At 34.7% G+C, this 21,796-nt stretch overlaps 1 protein-coding gene across 2 annotated transcripts in view; it reads right to left on the reverse strand.

The window, feature by feature from the left end:
• Positions 1–4,295: 4,295 nt before the first annotated feature.
• The window catches only part of LOC100242984 (nuclear pore complex protein NUP107), a 29,625-nt gene continuing 12,124 nt past the window's right edge, over positions 4,296–21,796 (reverse strand). The window contains exons 5-24 of one of the 2 annotated variants that reach the window (XM_059739412.1): positions 20,785–20,811; positions 20,518–20,643; positions 19,652–19,810; positions 17,754–17,846; positions 17,500–17,667; positions 16,024–16,122; positions 15,469–15,704; positions 15,323–15,380; positions 14,003–14,091; positions 13,354–13,485; positions 12,736–12,858; positions 11,976–12,074; positions 11,679–11,867; positions 9,309–9,483; positions 9,046–9,202; positions 8,634–8,836; positions 6,670–6,811; positions 5,568–5,728; positions 5,310–5,423; positions 4,296–4,544 (exon numbers count right to left, since the gene is read on the reverse strand). In XM_059739412.1, the coding sequence (XP_059595395.1) occupies positions 4,470–4,544; positions 5,310–5,423; positions 5,568–5,728; positions 6,670–6,811; positions 8,634–8,836; positions 9,046–9,202; positions 9,309–9,483; positions 11,679–11,867; positions 11,976–12,074; positions 12,736–12,858; positions 13,354–13,485; positions 14,003–14,091; positions 15,323–15,380; positions 15,469–15,704; positions 16,024–16,122; positions 17,500–17,667; positions 17,754–17,846; positions 19,652–19,810; positions 20,518–20,643; positions 20,785–20,811 (2,625 nt within the window). In that variant the 3' untranslated portion in view covers positions 4,296–4,469. Of the gene's footprint in view, positions 4,545–5,309; positions 5,424–5,567; positions 5,729–6,669; positions 6,812–8,031; positions 8,272–8,633; positions 8,837–9,045; positions 9,203–9,308; positions 9,484–11,678; positions 11,868–11,975; positions 12,075–12,735; positions 12,859–13,353; positions 13,486–14,002; positions 14,092–15,322; positions 15,381–15,468; positions 15,705–16,023; positions 16,123–17,499; positions 17,668–17,753; positions 17,847–19,651; positions 19,811–20,517; positions 20,644–20,784; positions 20,812–21,796 lie in introns of those variants that run through there. The other variant, XM_059739413.1, reaches the window with a different exon arrangement.

The following is a 21,796-nucleotide window of genomic DNA, read 5'->3' on the forward strand; positions in this document are numbered from 1 at the left end:
TGAAGCAAAGTGAATGAAAACTACTTTATTCCCCAAGACAACTACGGTTTTTGAAACAACTTCTCTCAAAACTCCATGAATCTCCTTCAAACTCCTAAAAACAAAGAAAAAAACATGGTTGAACAAGTGGGATCACACCAATCATGTTTCAAAAGGCAACTCTAAAGCCCTCTTTAACTAAAAAATACAATGTCTACATTTCCATGAAAAACCTTAAATGTAACACAACGAACAATAATTGATCATGTTACTTCTTCTAATACCATCATGTCAATCATGATGACAAACTCAATTCAACTAAAAAAGTAAGGAGCCTCAAAACATATATGAGTTGAAAAGTTTACAAGGATGTTTATCTTACATCCGTAGATTTACATCCAATCTAGTCGGACGATGTCAACCATTCAACCGACTTATGAAGAAGGGTGTTCCTTTTGAGTGGGATGAAGCCTATAGATTAAAGAATATCTAACAAAACCTCCTATGTTTAGAGCTCTTATACCAAGTTAACTACTTATCCTTCACATTGTGGGATAAGAATGATCTTTAAGATCATTACCCACTCAAAAAAAATGATGAAGGAAAAGAAAATATCTTGTATTATTTAAGTCAAACACTAATAGGTGTCGAGCTAAACCATTCACCAATAAAAAAGTTATGTAGAGTATTGTTCTTCTCAATAAAAAAAAGTTAAGACATTATTTGGAGCATTTGATTTCAAAAGAAAATCCTATCAAGTAATTATGTCAAGACCAATCTTATCAAGACAGTTGGCAAAATGGTCCCTTTTACTACAAAAGTTTGAATTTATTTACATCACTCAATGAGTCATAAAAGACCAAACATCAGTTGATTTCCTAATTGATCATCCTATCATAGTAAATTGAGAGCTAATTGAAACTTTATCTCCATGACAAATGTTTTATGATGGAGCCACTCATCGTGAAGGGGTCGGTGTTAGAGTAGTATTCATTACCTCAAAGGGAGATATTCTCGCATACTCCTTCACCCTTATTGAAAAGTGTTCAAACAATGTGGCAAAATATCGAGCCCTAATACTTGGATTGGAGATAGCTATGGATGCAAAGAGAAGACACATTAAAGTGTTTGGTGATTTAAAATTAATCATAAATAAGTTCCTTGGGATCTATGAGGTGACAAACCAAAGTTAATTTTATACTATCGCTACATAATTGGCTTGTTAGGATGGTTTTAGGATATCACCATTGAACGTATTCTGAGGAAAGAAAACAAGCAAGCTAATGTTTTAGCAAAGCTTGCATCTTCTCTTGATTTACAAGTAAAAAAAAAAAGTAAAATCCCAATATGTCAAAGTCGGGTTGTGCCAACAATTTTTGAAGATGAAAATGATAAAGAAGAGGCTAACCCTATACCTATTTTTGAGGTTGTAAAAGAAGACTAGAAACAACCACTTATCAAATACTTAGAAAACAAGAAGCTCTCTAATGATCCATGTCATAGAATTGAAATACAACAAGAAGCACCTCAATTCATTTACTACAATAATATGCTTTATGGACGGTCATTTGATGGACTATTTCTTTGTTACTTAAGAGAAGATGAAGCAACCAATGCTTTAAAAGAAGCATATTCACAGGCCAGCTATGGTTGAAAATTTTATGAATTATGCAAAAAGATGTCAAGTTGGTCAAGTTCATGCAAACTTTATTCATCAACCATTGGAACGCTTGCATCCTACAACCGCTTCATGGCTTTTCAATGCCTAGGGACTTGACATGATGATATGAATCACACTAAAGTCTTTGAAAAGTCATGCTTATATATTGGCAGCTTACAAACTACTTTTCCAAATGGGTAGAAGTTGCATTGCCTAAAGAAGTAAAGAAGGAAACTATTGTCAAGGTCATTTAAACTAATATCATTTATTAGTATGATGTTCCTCAATACATCATAACTAATAACAAATATGTTTTTACAATACTTTGATGAATAAACTATGTTTAAAGTTTAGGTTCAAGCAACATAACTCTTCCACATATAATGCACTAGCTAATAGTCTTGTTGAAGCTTTTTAATAAAACTCTATGCAATTTAGTTAAGAAAATTATTAAGTCAAAGAAAGATTGGCATGAAAAAATGGTGAAGCACTTTTTGGCATACCAAACTACTTAGTGCATATCTACTCAAGCTACCCTAATCTCCCTTGTATATGGAGTTGAAGTTTTGCGTTTCCTTAAACATCAAATTTCTTCATTTAGAATCATTATCTAAGAAAGCCTAATAAGTGAGGAGAATGTGTATCTTCGACTTTCTGAATTATAAACACTTGACGAAAAGAGGCTCGAGGCACAACAAAAAATAGATGTTATCAAGCACGCCTTTTTCAAAGCTTTAAACAAAAATATATGACTTAGCTCATTTCAAAAAGGAGACTTGGTGCTTACTATTTGAAGACTAATCACTACTACTCACAAAACCAATGGAAAGTTCTTGTTGAAATAGGATGGGTCATATGTTATGTAACAAGTCTATACCAATGGTGCCTACAAGATCATTGTTGAAGATGATCTAAAAATTGGACCAATCAATAAAAAATTTCTCAAATGCTACAACATTTCAAGACTTGTTATGCTCTTGAAAGCATGGGCCTAAACTACACATTACTCTTGGCCCACATGAGTTTAAACTATGTATAACACAAAAGATAGAATATGCTCCCAAAATTAAAATCTTTGTCTTATCAAAAGTTTTATGTACAGTAAGTATTATTTTGGACAAAAATTAATTAGGGCCTCTTGGGTGATTATTTTTTAAAATAGTTTTATATTTTTAAAAATAGAAAATAATTTTTAAATTTATAAAACACTAAAGGTTTGATTCAAAGTGATAAAAATAACTAAAAGTGTGACTTAAGGCCAAATGATAATAGAGATAATTAAAGGCATAGTTCAAACTTGAACAATAACAAAGTCAACTAGATGCAACTTAAAATCAAACGATAATAAAGACAACTAAAGGCACAACTCGAAACTAAATAATGATAAGAACAACTAAAGTTGCGACTTGAAACTAAATAATGATAAAGACAACTAAAGACACAAGTTCAAGTCGAACAATGACAAGAAGAACTATGCGAGCGACTTGAAGCCAAATGATGACAATGATAATTAAATGTGTGGTTCAAGGCTAAACGATGATAAGAACACTTAAGGTTGTAACTCAAAACCAAAATATTGACAAAGACAAAAAGTGATGAACACAACCATGAAGATTAAACTACCAATATAAATAACTAATGACATTGTTATGATGATTGGAAACAAATAAGATATAGTCATTGGGATCAAAGGATGACTGATGGAAAGTTTTAGTAGACTTTCGATAAAAACAATTTTTTCATTGTTGGTTTTAAATGTAGGTTATTTTTTAAAACAAATTTCATGTGTTTTTCAATTGTTTTTTAACTAAGCATCTTGAGCAATAATTGAAAAGATAAAAAAATACTTTGAAAACTTTTACATTTTACATAAATCTACTGAAACTTTAGCAAAGAATAAGCTAAAAAAATTATTTTTGATATGTAAGTTTCCAAACATGATTTTTCCCCTGAAAATAATTAAGAATTATTTTATAAAACTGTATTTTGAAAACTTTTTTCTAAAACATTATCAAATAAAACCCTAAAGTTTTAGTTATGGGTTATTTTGTATCTTTCAAAGGCATTTAAATTAATATATAGAAAATTGTGGAAACATAACCCCCATAGCTTTTAAATTATAAATGTAACTTAAATGAACAAAAACACCTCTAATTTCATAAAATAAAAGTTTAATAAATAATACTTTTATTAAAAAAAAAAATATTCTTCTTATTCTAAAAAAGTAAAGAGTATTTTTTTTGTTAATTAAGGGTTATTTGGTTAAACACTTAAATTGATTCTTGGGCATGCCTCAAAAATAAATAAATAAATAAATAAATAAATAAATATATATATATATATATATATATTTGTTATATGAAATATAGCCAAAATCTTTTTTTCGTTTATATCCAAACACTTAACCATTCTTTTTAGAAGCATTTCCAATGAAACTGCTACTAATAAAAGTGATACAAATAAACACTCTAATCAAAATCATCTCCTTTAGGAGTAGTGCTCCCAAACAGGCTCCTATTTTCTGCCAAAAAAATTAAAAAGCTTTCAGCATTTTAAGTGGTTGTAGCCCCTCTCAAAATCACTCCTGAACAGGGGCTTAAACTTGGATGTCATGTTTGAATAGTATGGAATCCAAGACCATTCTAGAAATAACTCATTCACAAAAAAATAAAAATAAAATAAAATAAATGTGCCTTTTGAACATGACATCGTCTTTACAGCCTCATCAGCATTGAATAAATTCAATTCTACATCCATTTTACAAACTTGCCAGCATTGTATCAAGTGAATGGATACTGCCTTCCAGGCCTCTTTAACTACTACACCAATTCTATGATTCAAGCAGAGAATCCTCCTGAAGCTCCATTTTGTATATTGAGTATTCCCTCTCAAGTAATAAAAATTCCTGGGCAAGAAAAGAGGAATCCAGGTATCGTCAGCTGAATTTAATTGTATAAAGTGATGAGGGAAAATATGTTAAATATCAACAAAATCACTACAAGTTCATGACCAAAAGTGACGTTCTGCAGAAATTTGGATTATGCTTTTTGATGAAGTTAAGTAGGTATGTACAGAGAAAAAAAGGGTTGTAATTGGAGAACCACCAAAGCACCTTTGCCATGGCTAAAAACCATTTCCTCCAAAGGAAGGGTGAGTTCATCAGAAAATCTCTTCCTAGGAAATCAATACCAGCGGAAAATAAGAGAGAGAGAGAGAGAGAGAGAGAGAGAGAGCGAGGACCCAGTGAGTATCAGATGGTTGAAGCCCCAATATGTGACTTATGAGGGAGGAAAGTATGAGGGGCTGGAGATGAATCCAAATGGGACAGGTCATCATGGTTGCAAACCTCAGCCATGGCTAATAACCATTTCCTCGGAAGGAAGGGTAAGTTCATCAAAAAATCTCTTCCTAGGAAATCATCACCAGCAGAAAATAGGAGAGAGAGAGAGAGAGAGAGAGAGGACCCAATGAGTATCAGTGGTTGAAGCCCCAATATGTGACTTATGAGGGAGGAAAGTATGAGGGGCTGGAAATGAATCCAAATGGGACAGGTCATCATGGTTGCAAACCTCAGGGACTCTCTCTGTGTATGTGTCAATGCTTTCTTTTTTTTCCCCATAATCAATAGCTATTCCAGGATCTTTTCTTGGTAACCAAACAATTATTTTACCTGCAACTGATGCTGACTAAACAAGTGGACAAACCCAGTTTCAGGGCAGGCAACTAGTTCAATCAACTCATGATTTTCAGGTGGATCACCTGACTGGACCAGTGAAACAGAAACCTGCAAATGTAAAAGGAGATGAACATGAAAAAATGATAATCCATGAATATTAAGAAGTTGTGACATTGTATTTTCAAAGGGAATGGAGTAAAGAGTTGAAATTAACATCCAAGGAACTTACTGCTCCCAAAAGGAGAGGCTTACCTGCATACATCGAAGAGCAAGTTCTGGAAGACAGCACCTACGACAAAGGCCTTGCACAATGTATGTAGCTGGCCCTTTGAGAGAACCATCATTGCTTGAATACCAGGCATCTAATCGGGAGATCTCTATTGTAACTCCAGCTTGAAACCGTGCAAGTTCCCCTGCATTAAATAATGATTACCCACAATATAGTCTATGGTACCCAAAATAATGCCTCTCTGTTTAACTGTACACTTCCTTCTATAACCCAAGAACAGTCGGATTTTAAAAAAAAAAAATTTGCTTTTTCACTTTTTTTTTTTTTTTTGGTGGGGGGTGGGTCTTCTTACAGGAAAATTCCATTTTTTGTACCCATTCTCTCATGTTACTATGGAAGCCCACTTGGCCATCCTTCTCAGTCTCACTAATTTCTAACCACAAGATAGATGTGAGATATGTAAGCACAATCACTCAACCCAGGGAATCATGACGTCCTACAAAATACATGTAGAATGGGGTGCATAATGTCAATCCAATGAAACATTGTTCTTCCAACCAAATTATTCCCGTATTTATCCCTAGGACAAGAAGAAGAATAAGAAAAAATTCCCTAAGCAATTCCTTTGTTTGGATGATGGAATTATTAGAGAAACGAAAAAGAATAGGAAGAAATCTCAAATTCTTTTACTTGGTTTGCCTTGGAACATACCAAGAAAAATAAAATAGGATGAAAATTATTTAAAAACTTCTACATTTCTAAATTCTCCATTCTCCATATGGTAGAAGAATACAAATGGAGAAGTGTAAAATGAAAAATTTATTGAGTTAAACTCATTTTTTATTTTCCTGTACTTATTTTTCCTTTCATTTTTCCTTACTTTCTTTTCTTCACAGTTAAACCGCAAAAACTTTCCATAATTCTTATTTGAGTGTTACAGATTCCAATCAATATCAGATTCTGGCTAAACTATCAAGGATCTTATGTTGGGTGAGAGAGAGGCCAGTATCTCCTAACCACACAAGAAAGGCACACATGATGATTATTTATTTCCCACATAATTGTAATCAGCAAGAATGCAAATTAGAAGAAATTTCTTGAGAAAAATTAATTCTAGCTCCTTACCTTTGAAGCCAGCTGCCATCACAGTACCAAGAACACCACCATCACAGAGTTCATGTGATCCAAGTCCATCACCCTCCACTGCCAAGCAGCGAACAACAAACTCAATGCAGTAATTGTCCCTTGGTGAGATGGAAACATTCACCTATCATAACAAAAGTTCAGATCATGAGCAAATGGAAACTATACACACACACACACACACACATAAAGAAGAAGAAGAAGAAGAAGAAGAAGATTGAATACTAACTGGAACAGTTACTGCATCAAAAATGGGTTGGAAGGCTCCTTGAATCTTAAAAAAATAATTTTTGTGCTTTAAAATTTTTTTTTGATAGATAAGCGCTGAATATATTGAAAAGAGGCCAAAAAGCCACAAAGTATACAGGAATTAAAAGTACAAAAGAAGGATGAGAAATCCTTCCCACAATTCCAAAATCTGATCAAACCAGAGATAAAGAAGCCTTCTCCAAAAAATACATTGGCAATGATCCTCTCTTTGCTAATTTTTACCCTTTTGATCTTACATGTAGAAAAGCAATCAAGTTGAATAATATTGAGTGGTATACCCTTAAAAAGCAGTATTGGTAGAAGCCCAAAATGAGGGATAGAAATAAATTAAGTTCCATATCATCTCAGAAGTCCCCCACTCTTCCTTAAAGATCCTTGCATTTCTTTCCCCATACTATCCAAATCAACCTAAAGCAGCAATTTGCCATAGAACTTTGCCTCTAAGAGAGTTCCCTAATCCCCTAAAGGAGCTGGTCATCATGTTAAAGATCTTCCTAGAAGAAATCCAATCCAATCTAGTTAGCCTAAATAACTTGTTCCATAGCTCCAAAGACAATGGACTGTTTAAAAAAAGGTGATCAAGCGACTCCACTTTTCAAACACAAAGAGCAATGATCAGAACTGAGGACTTTCAAAGGTCTTCTCACCTAAAGCAAGTCATTTGTGTTAACCCTCTTATTGGCTACTAACCAAGCAAATGTCTTGACCTTTGATGTAACTTTTGAAAAATGAATTTTGTTGGAGAGAAACGTGTTAGAGTTAATTAATTGGATTAAGACTAAGAAAAACAATTTGACCATGAAGAAGCTTGAGAATGATAAAGACCAAAAGCTAGAGGACCCTAATGACAAAACTTTCACATTTGGGGAGGATGGTGATAAGCGCACACAATCGAGAATGGACATGAGGCTTTCAAGATCTTCAATCTTCAAATCAGTGAGGTTATGGCAAAAATTAAAGTTCCGACCAAAAGGGGAAGAAAGACTGAGGATAGATGCTACAGGAGAGTTTCTAACTCACTTGATGGCCTTCCAAGGGCAATGATGCAACCATCTAACAAAAATGTTGGTGTCCCAACCATTGGGATATATCTCATGGACGCTCAATATAACCTTATACCAAAGGGTTGAACTTTCCTTCGAAAACCTCCATCTTTCCACCATCGATTCTCAATCCTGCGACAGCTCATGCCTTAAAAGACATCAAACAGGAAATGTTTTGGTTTCTATGCACAGGGAATTTCATGCTTCCCTCACCCATCTGCTGTCCATGTGACATTGAGCCCCATGAAAAAGGGTTGACCATACATCCAACCTGGAACAGAAACAGATTTTTCATTGGTGGGACCCACAAGGATCTGTTGAATCCGACCAAACCAACCATTTTAAGAGGAAAAATAGATTAACAATCTTCCAGGACCCACTCATTTTAAAGAAAATTTCTTTTGGAAAAATGCATTTTTGAGGTCTACTTGTTCAATAATGTAATTCTGCTCAAACACTATCCAGATACTTGGAGTTGGAGGTGAAAGTAGGTAGCATTTAACAATTAGGCTGTCCTCAATCACTGCATGCTCCCAGATTTTTATTTTCTTCCTTTTTGTGCCCTTTGTTAGCACATAAAATAAAAGAACAAGGTAACTAAACATACCAATAACTTGTGCTGGATAAACATACCATTAACTGGCGATTCAACACAATTTCCTCGCTCACTGAGGAGTACAGTGCACTTATTAATGTGGTGCACAAGGTGGCATCTGGACACATACATTCACCAGATGGCAGACAGAGCATTGCAGTTGCATGCAATTCTAGGAATACAGGTTCCATCGATTCATAAATATTATTTTCATCTGAAACCAACCAAGGATTTTCCTTTCCTGTACAAAGAATTTAAGCCATTAATAGGTCAAATCATAACAATTCAATCCAGAAAACTCATGAATGGAAGAAAACATGCATGACAAACCTAAACTCATCATCCTGGACAAAACAATACTAGTAGAGGGTTTAACCAATCCAGAAATCTATCTTAATTTCTAGTGTGATTTTTCCCCTATATGAAAAGAATATAGTTAAACCTACTTACGTAGTAGCAACGAAAGTGATGAATTTAGTGTTTCTTTGGCTGCTGCAATGGCTCTTTGCCTTTCCTCCAATGAGAGTTCAAGGGGGGGAACCTCAGCAATCTCAGATTCAATTTTGAGCCAATTGCGATATGTTGCATCACAGGAGTAGTATTCACTCTATTTAAAAACACATATTAGCATGTAGAATAATTTTATCAGAGCTAAAAGTAACACAAAAACACTGCCTGGAAAGAGAACAACATAGACACTAAATGAAGCATACCCAATCTTGAAATTCTTTTAAATTCTCAGCAACATTATACTCCTCAAATGCATGAAGAGTTTCTGGAGGCTGCTTCAAAGGTTCAGCAAGGAAACTAAGTAAAGTGTGTGCACCAACTGGCATTGCTGGAACCCTCCACATAGAAATTAGAGAAAACTCCCTGAACAATATGTTGCTATACAAACAACCAAAGGTCAATCTTCAGAAAGCCAACAAAAGTAATGATAAAAAGGGGCAAGAAAGAAACAAGAGTAATACGTATTACTATTTTTTGATAGGTAAATTGAGAGAATATATTAAATGTGCTTGCAAAATGGCACAAAAAATTATACACAAGGTATGCAATTAAGACCAAAAGGCAAGCAAGAGAGAGAATGGAAAAGCAAATGCCAACCACCCTAACAACAATCAAACCACTACACCCTAGAAAGCTGGATTGTCCCTCGAAAGCATATTATTGTTGAATCATCATCGGCATGCATCATGATTCATGGTAATGTAAAAGAAGATTTCAGGAAACCCGGGCAATGCAGACCAAATAAGACAAAATCAGGTGATACATAAAAATAGAGTATAAATTTAAACCAAGAATAGCAAGAAATATGCCCTTGACACTTGGCTCAAGTGGCAAGAGATTGTGGTGGGGATGTGAAAGTTTCTATCTTCGGTCCTAATAGGTATTTAAAAAAGAAGAAAAGAATAGCAACCGCATCTACTTTTATAGTTTTTCCTTCTGCACTAACTTCTGTTAAGAGTTGATGAGTACTGATGTTACATCTTTGGAGTCCACTCCTTTCCTCCCACCCCGTAGCAGAATATTGTTTACGGATCTCAGATCTAATCATGAGGGGCAATTTTTACAATCTCATACTCTTCCTATTCATTTGTCTGTGGATCTCATATCTACTCGTGAGGTGCAATTCTTACATTCTCATACTCTTCCTATTCTAGTTGTTCCACCTCCTAAGCCTCCTTTGCAGATATCCTGATCCAAAAATCAGTAAGTTATTTCTTATGCCTGAGCTCAATATTCTTTCTATGGTTTGAAATAGTAACCTCATGCTTGGTTCAATCAGTTCAGCACCACTGTGACTGAGTTTGGCTTTTAGCAGTTCACTTTTGATCATTTCGTCTTTGTTCACTATTCCTCTATTGGTACCATTAGTTTGATTGTCTATGTTGATGACATTAGCATCTCTGAGGATGACTTGACAGCTATTGCAAAAATATGTTACTCTTTCTCACAAGGCATGTTGTTATCTCATTTCAAAAATATGTTTTTAATCTTCTTTCAGAAACTAATGTCTTAGTTACTTGACCTAATGCAAAACTCCTATGGATTCTACATTGATGGTGGGCAGGGAGAGTTATTTGGTGATGTTGGATACTATTAAATCTTGTTAGGAAATTAATTTATCTTATTGTTATTCATTCATAATTTCATATATTAATTATGCTGTCAGTTTGGTTAGTCAATGTGTGCATGCTCCTCAGCAACCTCCTTCAAGGTTTTCTTCTATTTTATGCCATCTAAAAACGGCCCCAGGAAATGGCTTACTATATCAGCCTTATCTTTCCTTATCTATGATGAGGTTTAGTGATGCTGATTACTTGGCAGTCCCTCTGATAGATGGTTGGCCTAGTGTTTATGCTGAGTATCATGCCATGGCTCACACAACATCTAAGAAGTTCTGAGTTTGTTTTTCTTCTTATGGAGACAGGTATATATGTTCCAATTTGGGGCAATGGGATAATCAAGATGCTATATTTATTGCAAATAATTTGGCCTTTCATAATAGAAGTTGATTTTCATTTCATTTAAGATTTAGATACAAAAGCAAGTGGTTATTCCTTATGTTTAATTTGAAGACCAAGTACGGATAATACCATTCATAGATTTTGTTCCTAGCTAGGCATGTTTAATCTTTATGCTTCAACTTGAGTGAGGGGGTTAGAATTTATTTTATTTTGTAATGTTATGTAAAGAGTTATTAATTAGTTTTAGATATTAGCTATTTGAGGTATTTTTATAAACTTAGTTTATAGGTAAAGGGAAGTTAAGTTAAACAGGCCTAAATCTTTCTACACTTTCTTTTTCTCCTTTCTTCTTCCTCTTCTTTTTCCTAACTTAATCCTAATTTCAGAAGGCTTTACTTCTAACTTTTACAACATTTTGAACCTATAAGCACAATCACAACAACAATGATACCAAAATTACATGTTTCTTGATTCAATTCAGCCTAAATGAAAATAATAACTTTCAGAAGTTCTTAGTAATCACCAGAAACCAGGTTAGTTTTCAGGTGCAATAAACATTAATCATCCAAGTAGGTACTGTTATAAACCATAAAAGATAGGAAAATGAACTACCTGTGTATCAGAGCCCGCAGAAGAAGTTTCACACTGACAGCCTTAGCATCAGTAATTGTAGAAGGGGGTGTAAAGCAAAGCCACTGAATAGCCATAGCTTTTTGAAGACTCTGCAGCCGGTGCTGCTCTGCTACATCTGATGACTTATCATATTTACCAAGTTTGATTTCCCGAGATCTTGACAGAACACTGTTCAAGAAGATTATAACTGAATGTGTCAGCTATATATTGGAAATCACACAATTTACATTCTTTCTGGTTCAATGATTTATCAAAAATAATTTGCTAAAAAAATACCTGTCCATAATTTCTTCAAAAGTACCCTTTGAGTCATCCCCTGGAGAGAATGGCAAGTACTCTATGGCAGAAAGGAAGATTTTATGTTTGACATGCAAACTGTTGACAGGCAAAAGAACATTATTATAACATGTTAATACTGCTGGTAAATACTAAAACAAAGGTGATAAGAAAACAGTTTCTTAAAAGCTCCTACTTTTACATCTTATAGCCATATGGTGATACCCAAAAAAGTAGAGAGGAACCAATTCTTCAGGAAATAAGAAAAGGGACTAGTAATATTCTCTTCCCTCTTTATTTATTACCAAACACCTATTTTTGTTTCTTTTTTATTTTTTATTTTGATAGGTAAGTTTTTTGTCCCCACTGGGACTTGAACCTGGAACCTCCCACAAACCCTCCCCATCCCTTTACCACTTCAGCTAGGCCTCAAGGGCAACACCTATATTTATTTCTTAGGCTAAACAGCAATACAATGTATTTCATAGTTTCTCATTAAAATAAGGAAATGCAATACAATGAACTGTCTTGCCTAATACTGTCTCACTAGTGATCAAAAAGAAAAAGGAATGGTAAATAGGAGGAAATAATATGTTAAGATAGGAGACTATAAAATTCTTTACACTGTAATATTATCTCTTTACATATAAACAAGTTGCATTTTGTAAACAAATATCTCAATGTTATAAATAAAAAGAACAAAGAAGGCGAAGAGTTAAAGATAAAATACAAAACATAAGCTCAATATGGATAACCATACCTGGCATTCAGCCTGAGTTCCATCATGTGAACAAAGAGGTCAATACAACGGTGCCGTGCAAGCTGAGAAGCATATATACCAACCAACTCTTCATGTTGCTTTGAAAATAAAAACATTGCATACCTGAAATAGGATTTCACAATTAAAAATGAATAACAGAGAGAATTATGTAAAAAAACTGATATTTGATATCCTAAGACTTTCATTCTAAACTACAGCAGTCTTCATTGGAGAGACCTAATGTCATATACTAAGAAAACCCAATGTCCAACATTCAGAAGATAGGTAAGGCATCTCTTCTCCACAAGGAATGGGTACGGGGGATGGAACCATGTTTCAGCCAGGAGGTTCTCAAATCGATACAACAAGATTATATCCTAACAGCTAAATATAATGGCTTGAAAACCTATCAAAAATATAATGGCTTGAAAAATATTAAATATATGTTTTGATAGGCAAGAAAATTATACATCCATACCACAAAATTAAAAATATCAAGGACTTTCAAACTAACAATTTTAGTTGATTACTGACCTAGGAATCTTCCAGTCAGATCTACTTAATCTATAAATGTAATCTTTAACAACTGCGTACAGATCATAACTTAAAATTACTTACATGTGGACAATGAGATCACCAATAGCCATAATTTTCTCTTTAAAAGAATCCTTCATTTGATCAGCAAGTAAATATCTAAGCACAAGCACTAGATGTGCACCAAAACGAATCATTTGAGGATCACCATGAGGCCTGACAACAAGCACACAAAATTCAGCTCAAAATCAAGGGTATTTTTCACACTAAATGAAATGATACTTATCACCAAGAAACAATTGCTTAGCCATGTCCTTTTCATTTTGTCAAGAACACCTTCATATTCAATTAACATGGCCAATCAACCACCCAAAATTGAATATTCACCCAGTGAGCCATATGTAACAGACATCTTTCATGTTCTTTTTAAGTCATTACATTCAAACAGTGTTTTTCATGATGAAATGACTTTCAAATGAATAGATGTGATAGCTGGTCAATATAATTTTAGGATGTGTGTACACGAAAATAATTCTAAAGTTTGAAGGTTTAGATTAATAATGATAGTTGACCAATATAATTCCAGGGTAGGGGCATCACATCATGAGTCCAAAAGTTTGAAGGTTCATATTAATGAATAGGAGTGGATCAAATTAAGAAAAATAACCCAATTGTCCATGAACTCCAGACACAAAAACCTACACTCAGATGGAGAGTAGTAACATAATATTACCTGAAGACATTTTGATCATCTTCTGATGGTGATATCCATGACCATAAGAGGTCCACCAAGTGTGGGATATCCCCAACCATTAGATTCATCTGTCCAATAATGCAAGGTTAAGGAGGAGTGAAAAAAAAAGTGTAAGCAAACTGAGAAAGGTTCATCTTTTATCAATAATTATTGTGAAAAATGTGCAAAAATTTACAGAAACTCAGAAGTGAAAAAGGGGAACAGTATGGCCCACAACCATGTAAGATGAACGCAGGATGTAGATGCATATACCTTATTTATCAACAAACAGTTATTTATCATGGTAAATAATATATTTATATGATGCATCAACATGGTACAAGATCCTCATAGAAAGTGTTTCCGGAAAATAGATTTAGAACTCGTTTGGTAGTGATTCTAGGAAGCGGTTTTAATATTTCTAATACTTAAAAATTTTTATCATTGAAGTGTTAGAAATGCTATAAATGCTTTCTAGAATCACTCCCAAACACACTCTTAGAGTGCGTTTGGTAGTGATTCTAGAAAACATTTCTAGCCTTCCTAATACTTGAACAATAAAAATTTTTAAGTGTTAAAAATATTAAAAACACTTTCTAAAATCACTGCCAAACGGGCTCTAAATTTACAAAGTATCTTCTTTTTTATTTTTCTATATTATTTATTTTTTTGCATTCTTTAATCTTTGTCTACCTGTGAGGAGTTAGAAGAAGGAAAGAAACATAGGTTTTAATCAAATAAAAACTTTCAAGTACTACCACACAAATATTTTTAAAATGGAAGGATGACAATGACCTTCTAGGCACAAAATCGTTAAGAACCTTCATGTACTATCATACAAATATTTTTAGAAATGGAAGGAAAACAATGGGCTTCTAGGCAGACATACTCAGAGATCAGATTGCTCAATGCACGAGTGGGAGAGGTTTCAATTCTTTCCATTTGACAATCCTTTTTTCATCACCAAAACAGTAACTTGATAGGGGTCCCCAATTTTATTTGTATCTTCTTCATTTTAAGACAAGTTACTAAGCACACCCAATCTAACCACAACTTTAATTAGTAAGGTCAGGACAGAGTATTTTTCCTAAGCATAAAAATCTTAAAAGCAGGTAGCTTGTTCCTATATCCCCATCGTGAAATCACTTTGTTGTGTAGTATTGGTAGTGCCTGCTGTCCACCAACCATCCTCAAAGAATGTAATAACCATGTTACATGGGCACCTAAAACATTTGTTTGAACAGTGAATCCATTCTACCAGTGAAAACTCGTAATAAAATAGTTAAATAACTAAACTCTTTTCCTGAGAGAGAATCTTGCCTCAATTTGTCGATGCTGCTCCTTACAGCCTCGAGTCACAGCTTCATGTACCGTGTCACTAGATCACAGAGAAAATAGAAATGCCTTATATCAAATGATATCACTGTGGGGAAATAACATCAACAAAACCAGTGTCATATGTATACCCTGAATGAAGTTTCTGAAGAAGAGCAGAAAGCTGCCTTGGTTGTTGGTTCAGGACTTGGAATGGCCAATTTTCTGGTCCAACAGAAGACTGAGACTCACTGTCACCTTCTCCAGGACTACCATCAACAATATCTCCATAATTTTTAAATTGATCAGTTCCACCAGGTCGCAAGCGAGCTAGTTCTAAATCCACTTGAATATCAAGCCATGACTTGGCCATTGCCCAGCATGCAGACTGAATAATTAGGGGATGTTAGATTTCGAAGACAATTTAAAGGATAATGAGAAAAAAAAAAATCAATATGCTTTTTAAAAATGCCAACACAACGCCACAATCATGCAGCCAGAGTGCCTCAAGGTTAGGTACAAAATGCAATTGAAGGAGCAAAGGAGCTCAAATGCTGTGATTAGGCATTTCATATTTTCAGAACCTGAGCGTTTTTGGAAAAATGCTAACAGACAGTATAAATAAAGTAAATCATGTAAATAAAAAATTGAAAATAGGAAAGTAAGCAACACTCAAGGCTTTTGCATCAATGAGGGGAAAGACATACCTCCCAGTTCATACAGATTGGAAGCATGCGCTTTAGGTTACTACATTGGGCAGCATATACAGCTGTTTCGTATTTTCCACCATCTTGCTCAGAAATTCTCTTCAAAATACAGCAGAAAACTTGCAATAAATAATCTTATTACTCTAAGAATGTTTGGAATCTTAGACAAAATAGATGCAGGCACTCAACAGAGAAAACCAGTTCTTTAACATTCAAGCCTACATCAATTAATAACCTCTAATACCTAATATAGAGAGTCTTATGGGACAGGCCTTTGGAAAGACATTAGGAAGGGTTGGGAGGAATTCTTTCTCAGAACTAGGATTCATATTGGAAATGGGAGACGAACCAGATTTTGGTGGGACATGTGGGTAGGAGATTCTAAGCTAAAGGATCTCTTCCCTTTGCTGTTTAGAATTGCAGCTAATAATTCTGCAATAGTGGCTGATCTGTGGGGAAGACAAGAAGGTGGAGGTGGGTGTTGGGAGGTGCACTTTAGAAGACCCTTTCAAGATTGGGAGTTAGAGGAGGTGAACCGCTTTTTGGGTTACATTTCTGCAGTAAGGGTGCAAGAAGGGGAGGATTTTCTGGTTTGGAAAATTGAGAGAAAAGGAACATTTAAGGTAAATTCTTATTATAGGTCTTTGAAGGAAGACAATAGCCCTTTATTTCCAGAAAAGGAGGTTTGGGGTTCGTATGCCCCTTTAAGAACTCGTTTTTTTGCTTGGGAAGCAGTTTGGGGTAAAATTTCCACTATAGATATGCTAATGAGGAGGGGTTGGTCTATGGCTAATAGATGCAACCTGTGCAAAGAAAATGAGGAAATGGCGAACCACATCCTAATTCATTGTGGTAAGACAAGAGATCTTTGGAACTTATTGTTTTCTTCGTTTGGGGTGGTGTGGGTGCTCCCGGATTCCGTGAGAAATTTGCTTCTTGAGTGGAAAATGAAAGGCATGGGGAAGAAAAGGAGTGTAATTTGGAAAATGGCGCCTATTTGTCTGTTTTGGTGTATTTGGGGAGAGCGAAATCGAAGAACCTTCCTAGAGGAAGAGATGACAAATACGAGCTTGAGGAAACTTTTTCTTCAGTCCCTGCTTGAATGGTCTCAACAATTTGTGGACTTGGACTTGGACTATCTCTCTTTTCGGAATTTGTTGGGTGATAGGGTTGTTGTTTAGCTAATCCTTATTAGACTTTATTTTTCTCTTGTTGCCTTGTTTTGGGCCTTCTTTGTATACAGCCTGTGTACTTAGGGAGCGCCCCCTGTTTTCTGGCGTTTTTTTAATCTAATGGTTCTCTTTGTCTATCAAAAAAATATATTTTTTAAGGAACAAACCAGGTCACATGATTTATAACTTATATGCTAATTGTAATGTTTTCAGGCTTTCATTCATAGTCTCGATACAAGAATGCATTTCAGCTAGACAGATTAATGTAAATATGGTAGAGATGTATTCAATCCTTTGAATCTACCTCTGATGCACAATAGGAAGCCCATTTCCAAAGGCGCCACTGGTTACCAATGCCACTTTCAAGTTCAATGGCTTGCAGAGTTCTATTCTTTCCATTCTTCATCAAGCTTTCAATAGAAGGAAATTGGTCCAATCCTCCAAATGGGCATAGAGTTGCAGCTCGCCATGGCTAACAGAAAGAATTATATGTCAGGAAAACAAAAAAGAAATAAAAAAACAGTGGTCCATAAACTCACACTTGGGAGATTAGCATACTTGTCCAGCAGACCGGCAAAGGTCACAAGCCTCTTCCAGCCTTCCTGCCCTTAATAGAGTCCAGACATCTTCTAGAAGAGATTCATCTTGTTTCTATTGGAGTAAAATTATTAGGCTCCTTATCCACAAAAGGATATTTTTCAAGATATTCAAATTCTACAATTTTCAGGAAAAACGCATACAACAAAATAATAGGAACTAATAACAAAAATAAGCTTTCTGTAACAAATTCCGATGATAACATAATTTCATCTGAAGATTTAATACGTAGAATGTGATTCAGACTTGAAAAGGCTTCAGATCAGTTTGGGGGCTTATACAATTTTTTTTTCTTTTTTCTTTTTTTTATAGGTAATAAAGTGAGTTTATTATGTTTTTTAAATAATATACACAAAAAAAAAACATAATAAACTCACTTTATTATCTACCAAAAAAAGTGGGTATATTATTAAAAATAAAAGCGCTAAAAAAATAGTGCACCAAAGCACACAGGACACATACAACGGTCACCAAAAGCCACAACCAAACAAGAAGGAACACAAAAAACTACTTCACCAAATAATCGACCACTTCACCAAATGTGGGGCTTTAGACATAATGCCCCACATTCCAGAGAAAATCTCTTTGAATCTTCTCTAACTTGAATCTAACTCTCCTTGGAATTCTAAACAAGGACATAGAATATGTGAAAGCGAAAATCTGCTCTAAATCAGATTGAACCTCCCCCCTTTAGATATATACTGCCTTTTCCACATCACCAGCATTTTATGAAACCATTCTTCCACCCTATCCCAAGCCACCACGGATTTAAAAAGGGCACCCAAACAGATTCATTTCTAATCAAAGTCCATCTTTTCTAGGATCGATAGCAAAAAGGCCCAATTAATGTGATCATGTCTTTTCAATGTCAAGATTACACATAACTCCACAGGAATCTTTGTCAACATAAAGTTAATGGTGTCATTAGCTATAAGCACCGCATTTAGTATTTGTCTTACCTCCATGAAAGCATTCTTGAACTTGGATATCTCTTTTCCCATCACCTTCTTTAGTCTATTAGCTAATACTTTAGCTAGAAGTTTATACAAACCACACATCAAGCTTAATGCCTAAAGTCTTTTAGATCTTTTACACACTTTTTCTTTTGGGATTAACACCAAAAACATGGCATTGAGGACATTTTCAAACCTTCCCTGTTGATGAGACTCTATGAAAAATGGCTCATGTAGTTCTTCCCAAAATCTCAACTAAACAGCTAGAAGGCCATAGAGAACCCATCCAAGCCTAGAGCTTTGTCCCCATTTAAGTACAACAAAACACTAAACAACTCTTCTTCTTAAAATAGCTCCTCTAATTTTTTGACTTTCTCCACATCTAAACCGTCAAAATACTTCCTCCAATCTCCCATATCAGATAATAGGTTAAGAAAACTTTAAATAAAAAATTAACAAAATCTTAAAAAAATAAAATAAAAAAGAAAAAAAGAAAAAAAATCTGAAATGTAAGAAAACCAAGAGCAAAGCCAGGAATAAAAAAGTAGCCAGTACAGCAAACACAACTAGAATTCTCCAATGGGAGACTGAAGTACAAAGTTCAAACTAAGTAGATCTTTGACAGTCATGTATGGAAATGCTTTGTCATCAGGTAGATGTTGAGCATGTTCACAGGTTGGGATATCCTGATCCAAAAGATTAACAGTATTTGATATAAAATTACCTTCCTGAAGCTATAATAACAGTATAATTTTTCATATTCCATTGCACACTTAACATACAGACATGCAAGCAAGATTATTTTCAAAATTAACATAGTCCAATCAGGGTAGCATTGCAGCAGGAAATGAATGCATAAAATTCAAACAAACTTAGCAGGAATTTCTCAGTCATGTACAAGAGTACTTTGTCATCAGGTAGCAGAGGAGCATGTTCACGTGTTGGAGCATCGAAATCCAAGTGATGGACAGTGTTTGAATTGGAGACACCTTTCTTAAGAAACCGTTGAGTATGATGCCAAATTCCAGAGCTGGGAAGGTACGTACCAACATGAGAACCCCTCACCTGCAAGAATTAATTAATTGATGTGTCAAACTAATTGATGGATACATGGTACAATTCAGTGCAATTCAGTGCAACTATGTGAAGCTTCAGAGCAAGCTAGCTTTTAATGAAAAAGGAGCAGTTACATCACAAAATGGGATAATAAAATATATACTTGTCAGGGAAAAAGCAAAAGAAAATCAAGCGTTGATTTCCATATCTGAATCCTTTCCCAGAAAAAGGCAGTGACAAATGCATTAATTCAAAAGTCAAATATATTTAGCAATTCCAAGCATGTATGCATCTCAAAGTTTCATCTTATTTTAAGCATGTATCTCATCAGCTTGAGAACAACTTGAGACCTACATGGAAATCCATTAAAAAGACAAGAATGGAAAGAATAGCAACTATAACATAGAAGATAGGAGAAAATATACTAGTGGACCTCATAATGGATCACCGGGAATATTTTACTTTCGTTTTAATTCCTAGCCACCAATGGTCCACCAAAGATAAGCACAAGGATATCTTAACAAGGATACTAAGAACTCGTACTGAGTTTTCCAGCAATGAAAAGGCTTTGGCATGGGCTCAAGGAGGAACTCCAAAATGTTTGCCAAACATTCAATATCATGAAAGGAAAATTAAAAGAGAGGGAAAACGGACATAACACTAAAGAACTAAACTACTTAAAACATACCAAAAGGAAGAATGCAATGATTTTTTACCTTGTTTTCCAAATCAAGGGCTTTGGAGGCTAAACCTTCTAGCCACTGAACTATCCGAAGACATAGTTGGGCTGTATGATCATTTGCAACAAATTGGCAAGCCTCCAAATGTGAAGTTGTTGGGGACTGGCATAAAGCAATAGATGTAAATGAGTGTAACACCTTTGAATTCCAAAAGAGAGGAAAAAACCTAATAAAGCATTGTTCTTATGGACAAAGATTTTGGTTTTCCTTATTTGTGATAGATTGCAACAGAAGATGCATCACCAGGATTAGTTCTTCAGGAAGTTCTTCATTTCCTGCACAAAGATAAAAGTTTGTCACACACAAAACTCAAAGCTCCAAAAGGATAAGATGCCCAGGGACTGGAAACTGAGAAAAGTATTAAAAATAAAACAAAATAAATAATATATATCTGTATGTGTGTATGCATATGTATATATAACTAGATGTCACCAAGCAACCACCCATCTAAAGTCCAAACACAAGAACAAACAAAAATTGGTTGTTATACAAGCAAAAGGGAAGAAATTCGGATCAATTGAGAACAATAAAAAAAACTACAACAGAAACCAAAAGTGAATTACTGGAATGGATTGTGGCATAGCCATGCAGCATATATAATGTAATTAACTTCACAAAAGATTACATAAAAAATTATTAGAGAAGTTGCTTTTTAATTATAAAAATAGCACAATATATGAGAACACAAATAAGGGATGAATTTGATAATGCACTTTATAAGGTTGATGAGTATCAGAAAGTATAGTGTTGCAAAACAAGAGAAACTGACATACAAATGTGTGTCCAACTGTGTGCATGCCACCTCTAATGGGGGTTAAGTATGAGAATTTTGTTCAATCTTTTCTTCAGCCTACTTTTGCTAGTTTAAGTTGCAAACATGTTTTAGGATGATCTAATCCTCCAACGTGATATTTGGAAACGGATCCTCATGAAAAAAAGTTGTCTAGGTAAACACATGTAGAGAGAGAAATCCTGCAATTTCACCGCCCAAACCCTTGCCACTTGAGCCAGGCCCAAGGGCCCTGAGTGGAGATTTTTCTGAATCATCTAATACATTTAACCAATTTTTTTTGAATTTCATGTTAAAAATAAAAATAAAAATGAAACATGTGATGTTCCCAACAAGTTTTTTTTTTTGATAAGTAAGCAGATATTAGATTAAAAAGGCAAAAAGCCACACAGCATACAGGACGTATACAAAGCAGCCAAACCCAAAAACCAGAAGAAGCCCACAACCACACCTACCCTCAAGTGG

Source organism: Vitis vinifera, chromosome 9 (assembly GCF_030704535.1).
Source record: "Vitis vinifera cultivar Pinot Noir 40024 chromosome 9, ASM3070453v1".
Taxonomy (NCBI): domain Eukaryota; kingdom Viridiplantae; phylum Streptophyta; class Magnoliopsida; order Vitales; family Vitaceae; genus Vitis; species Vitis vinifera.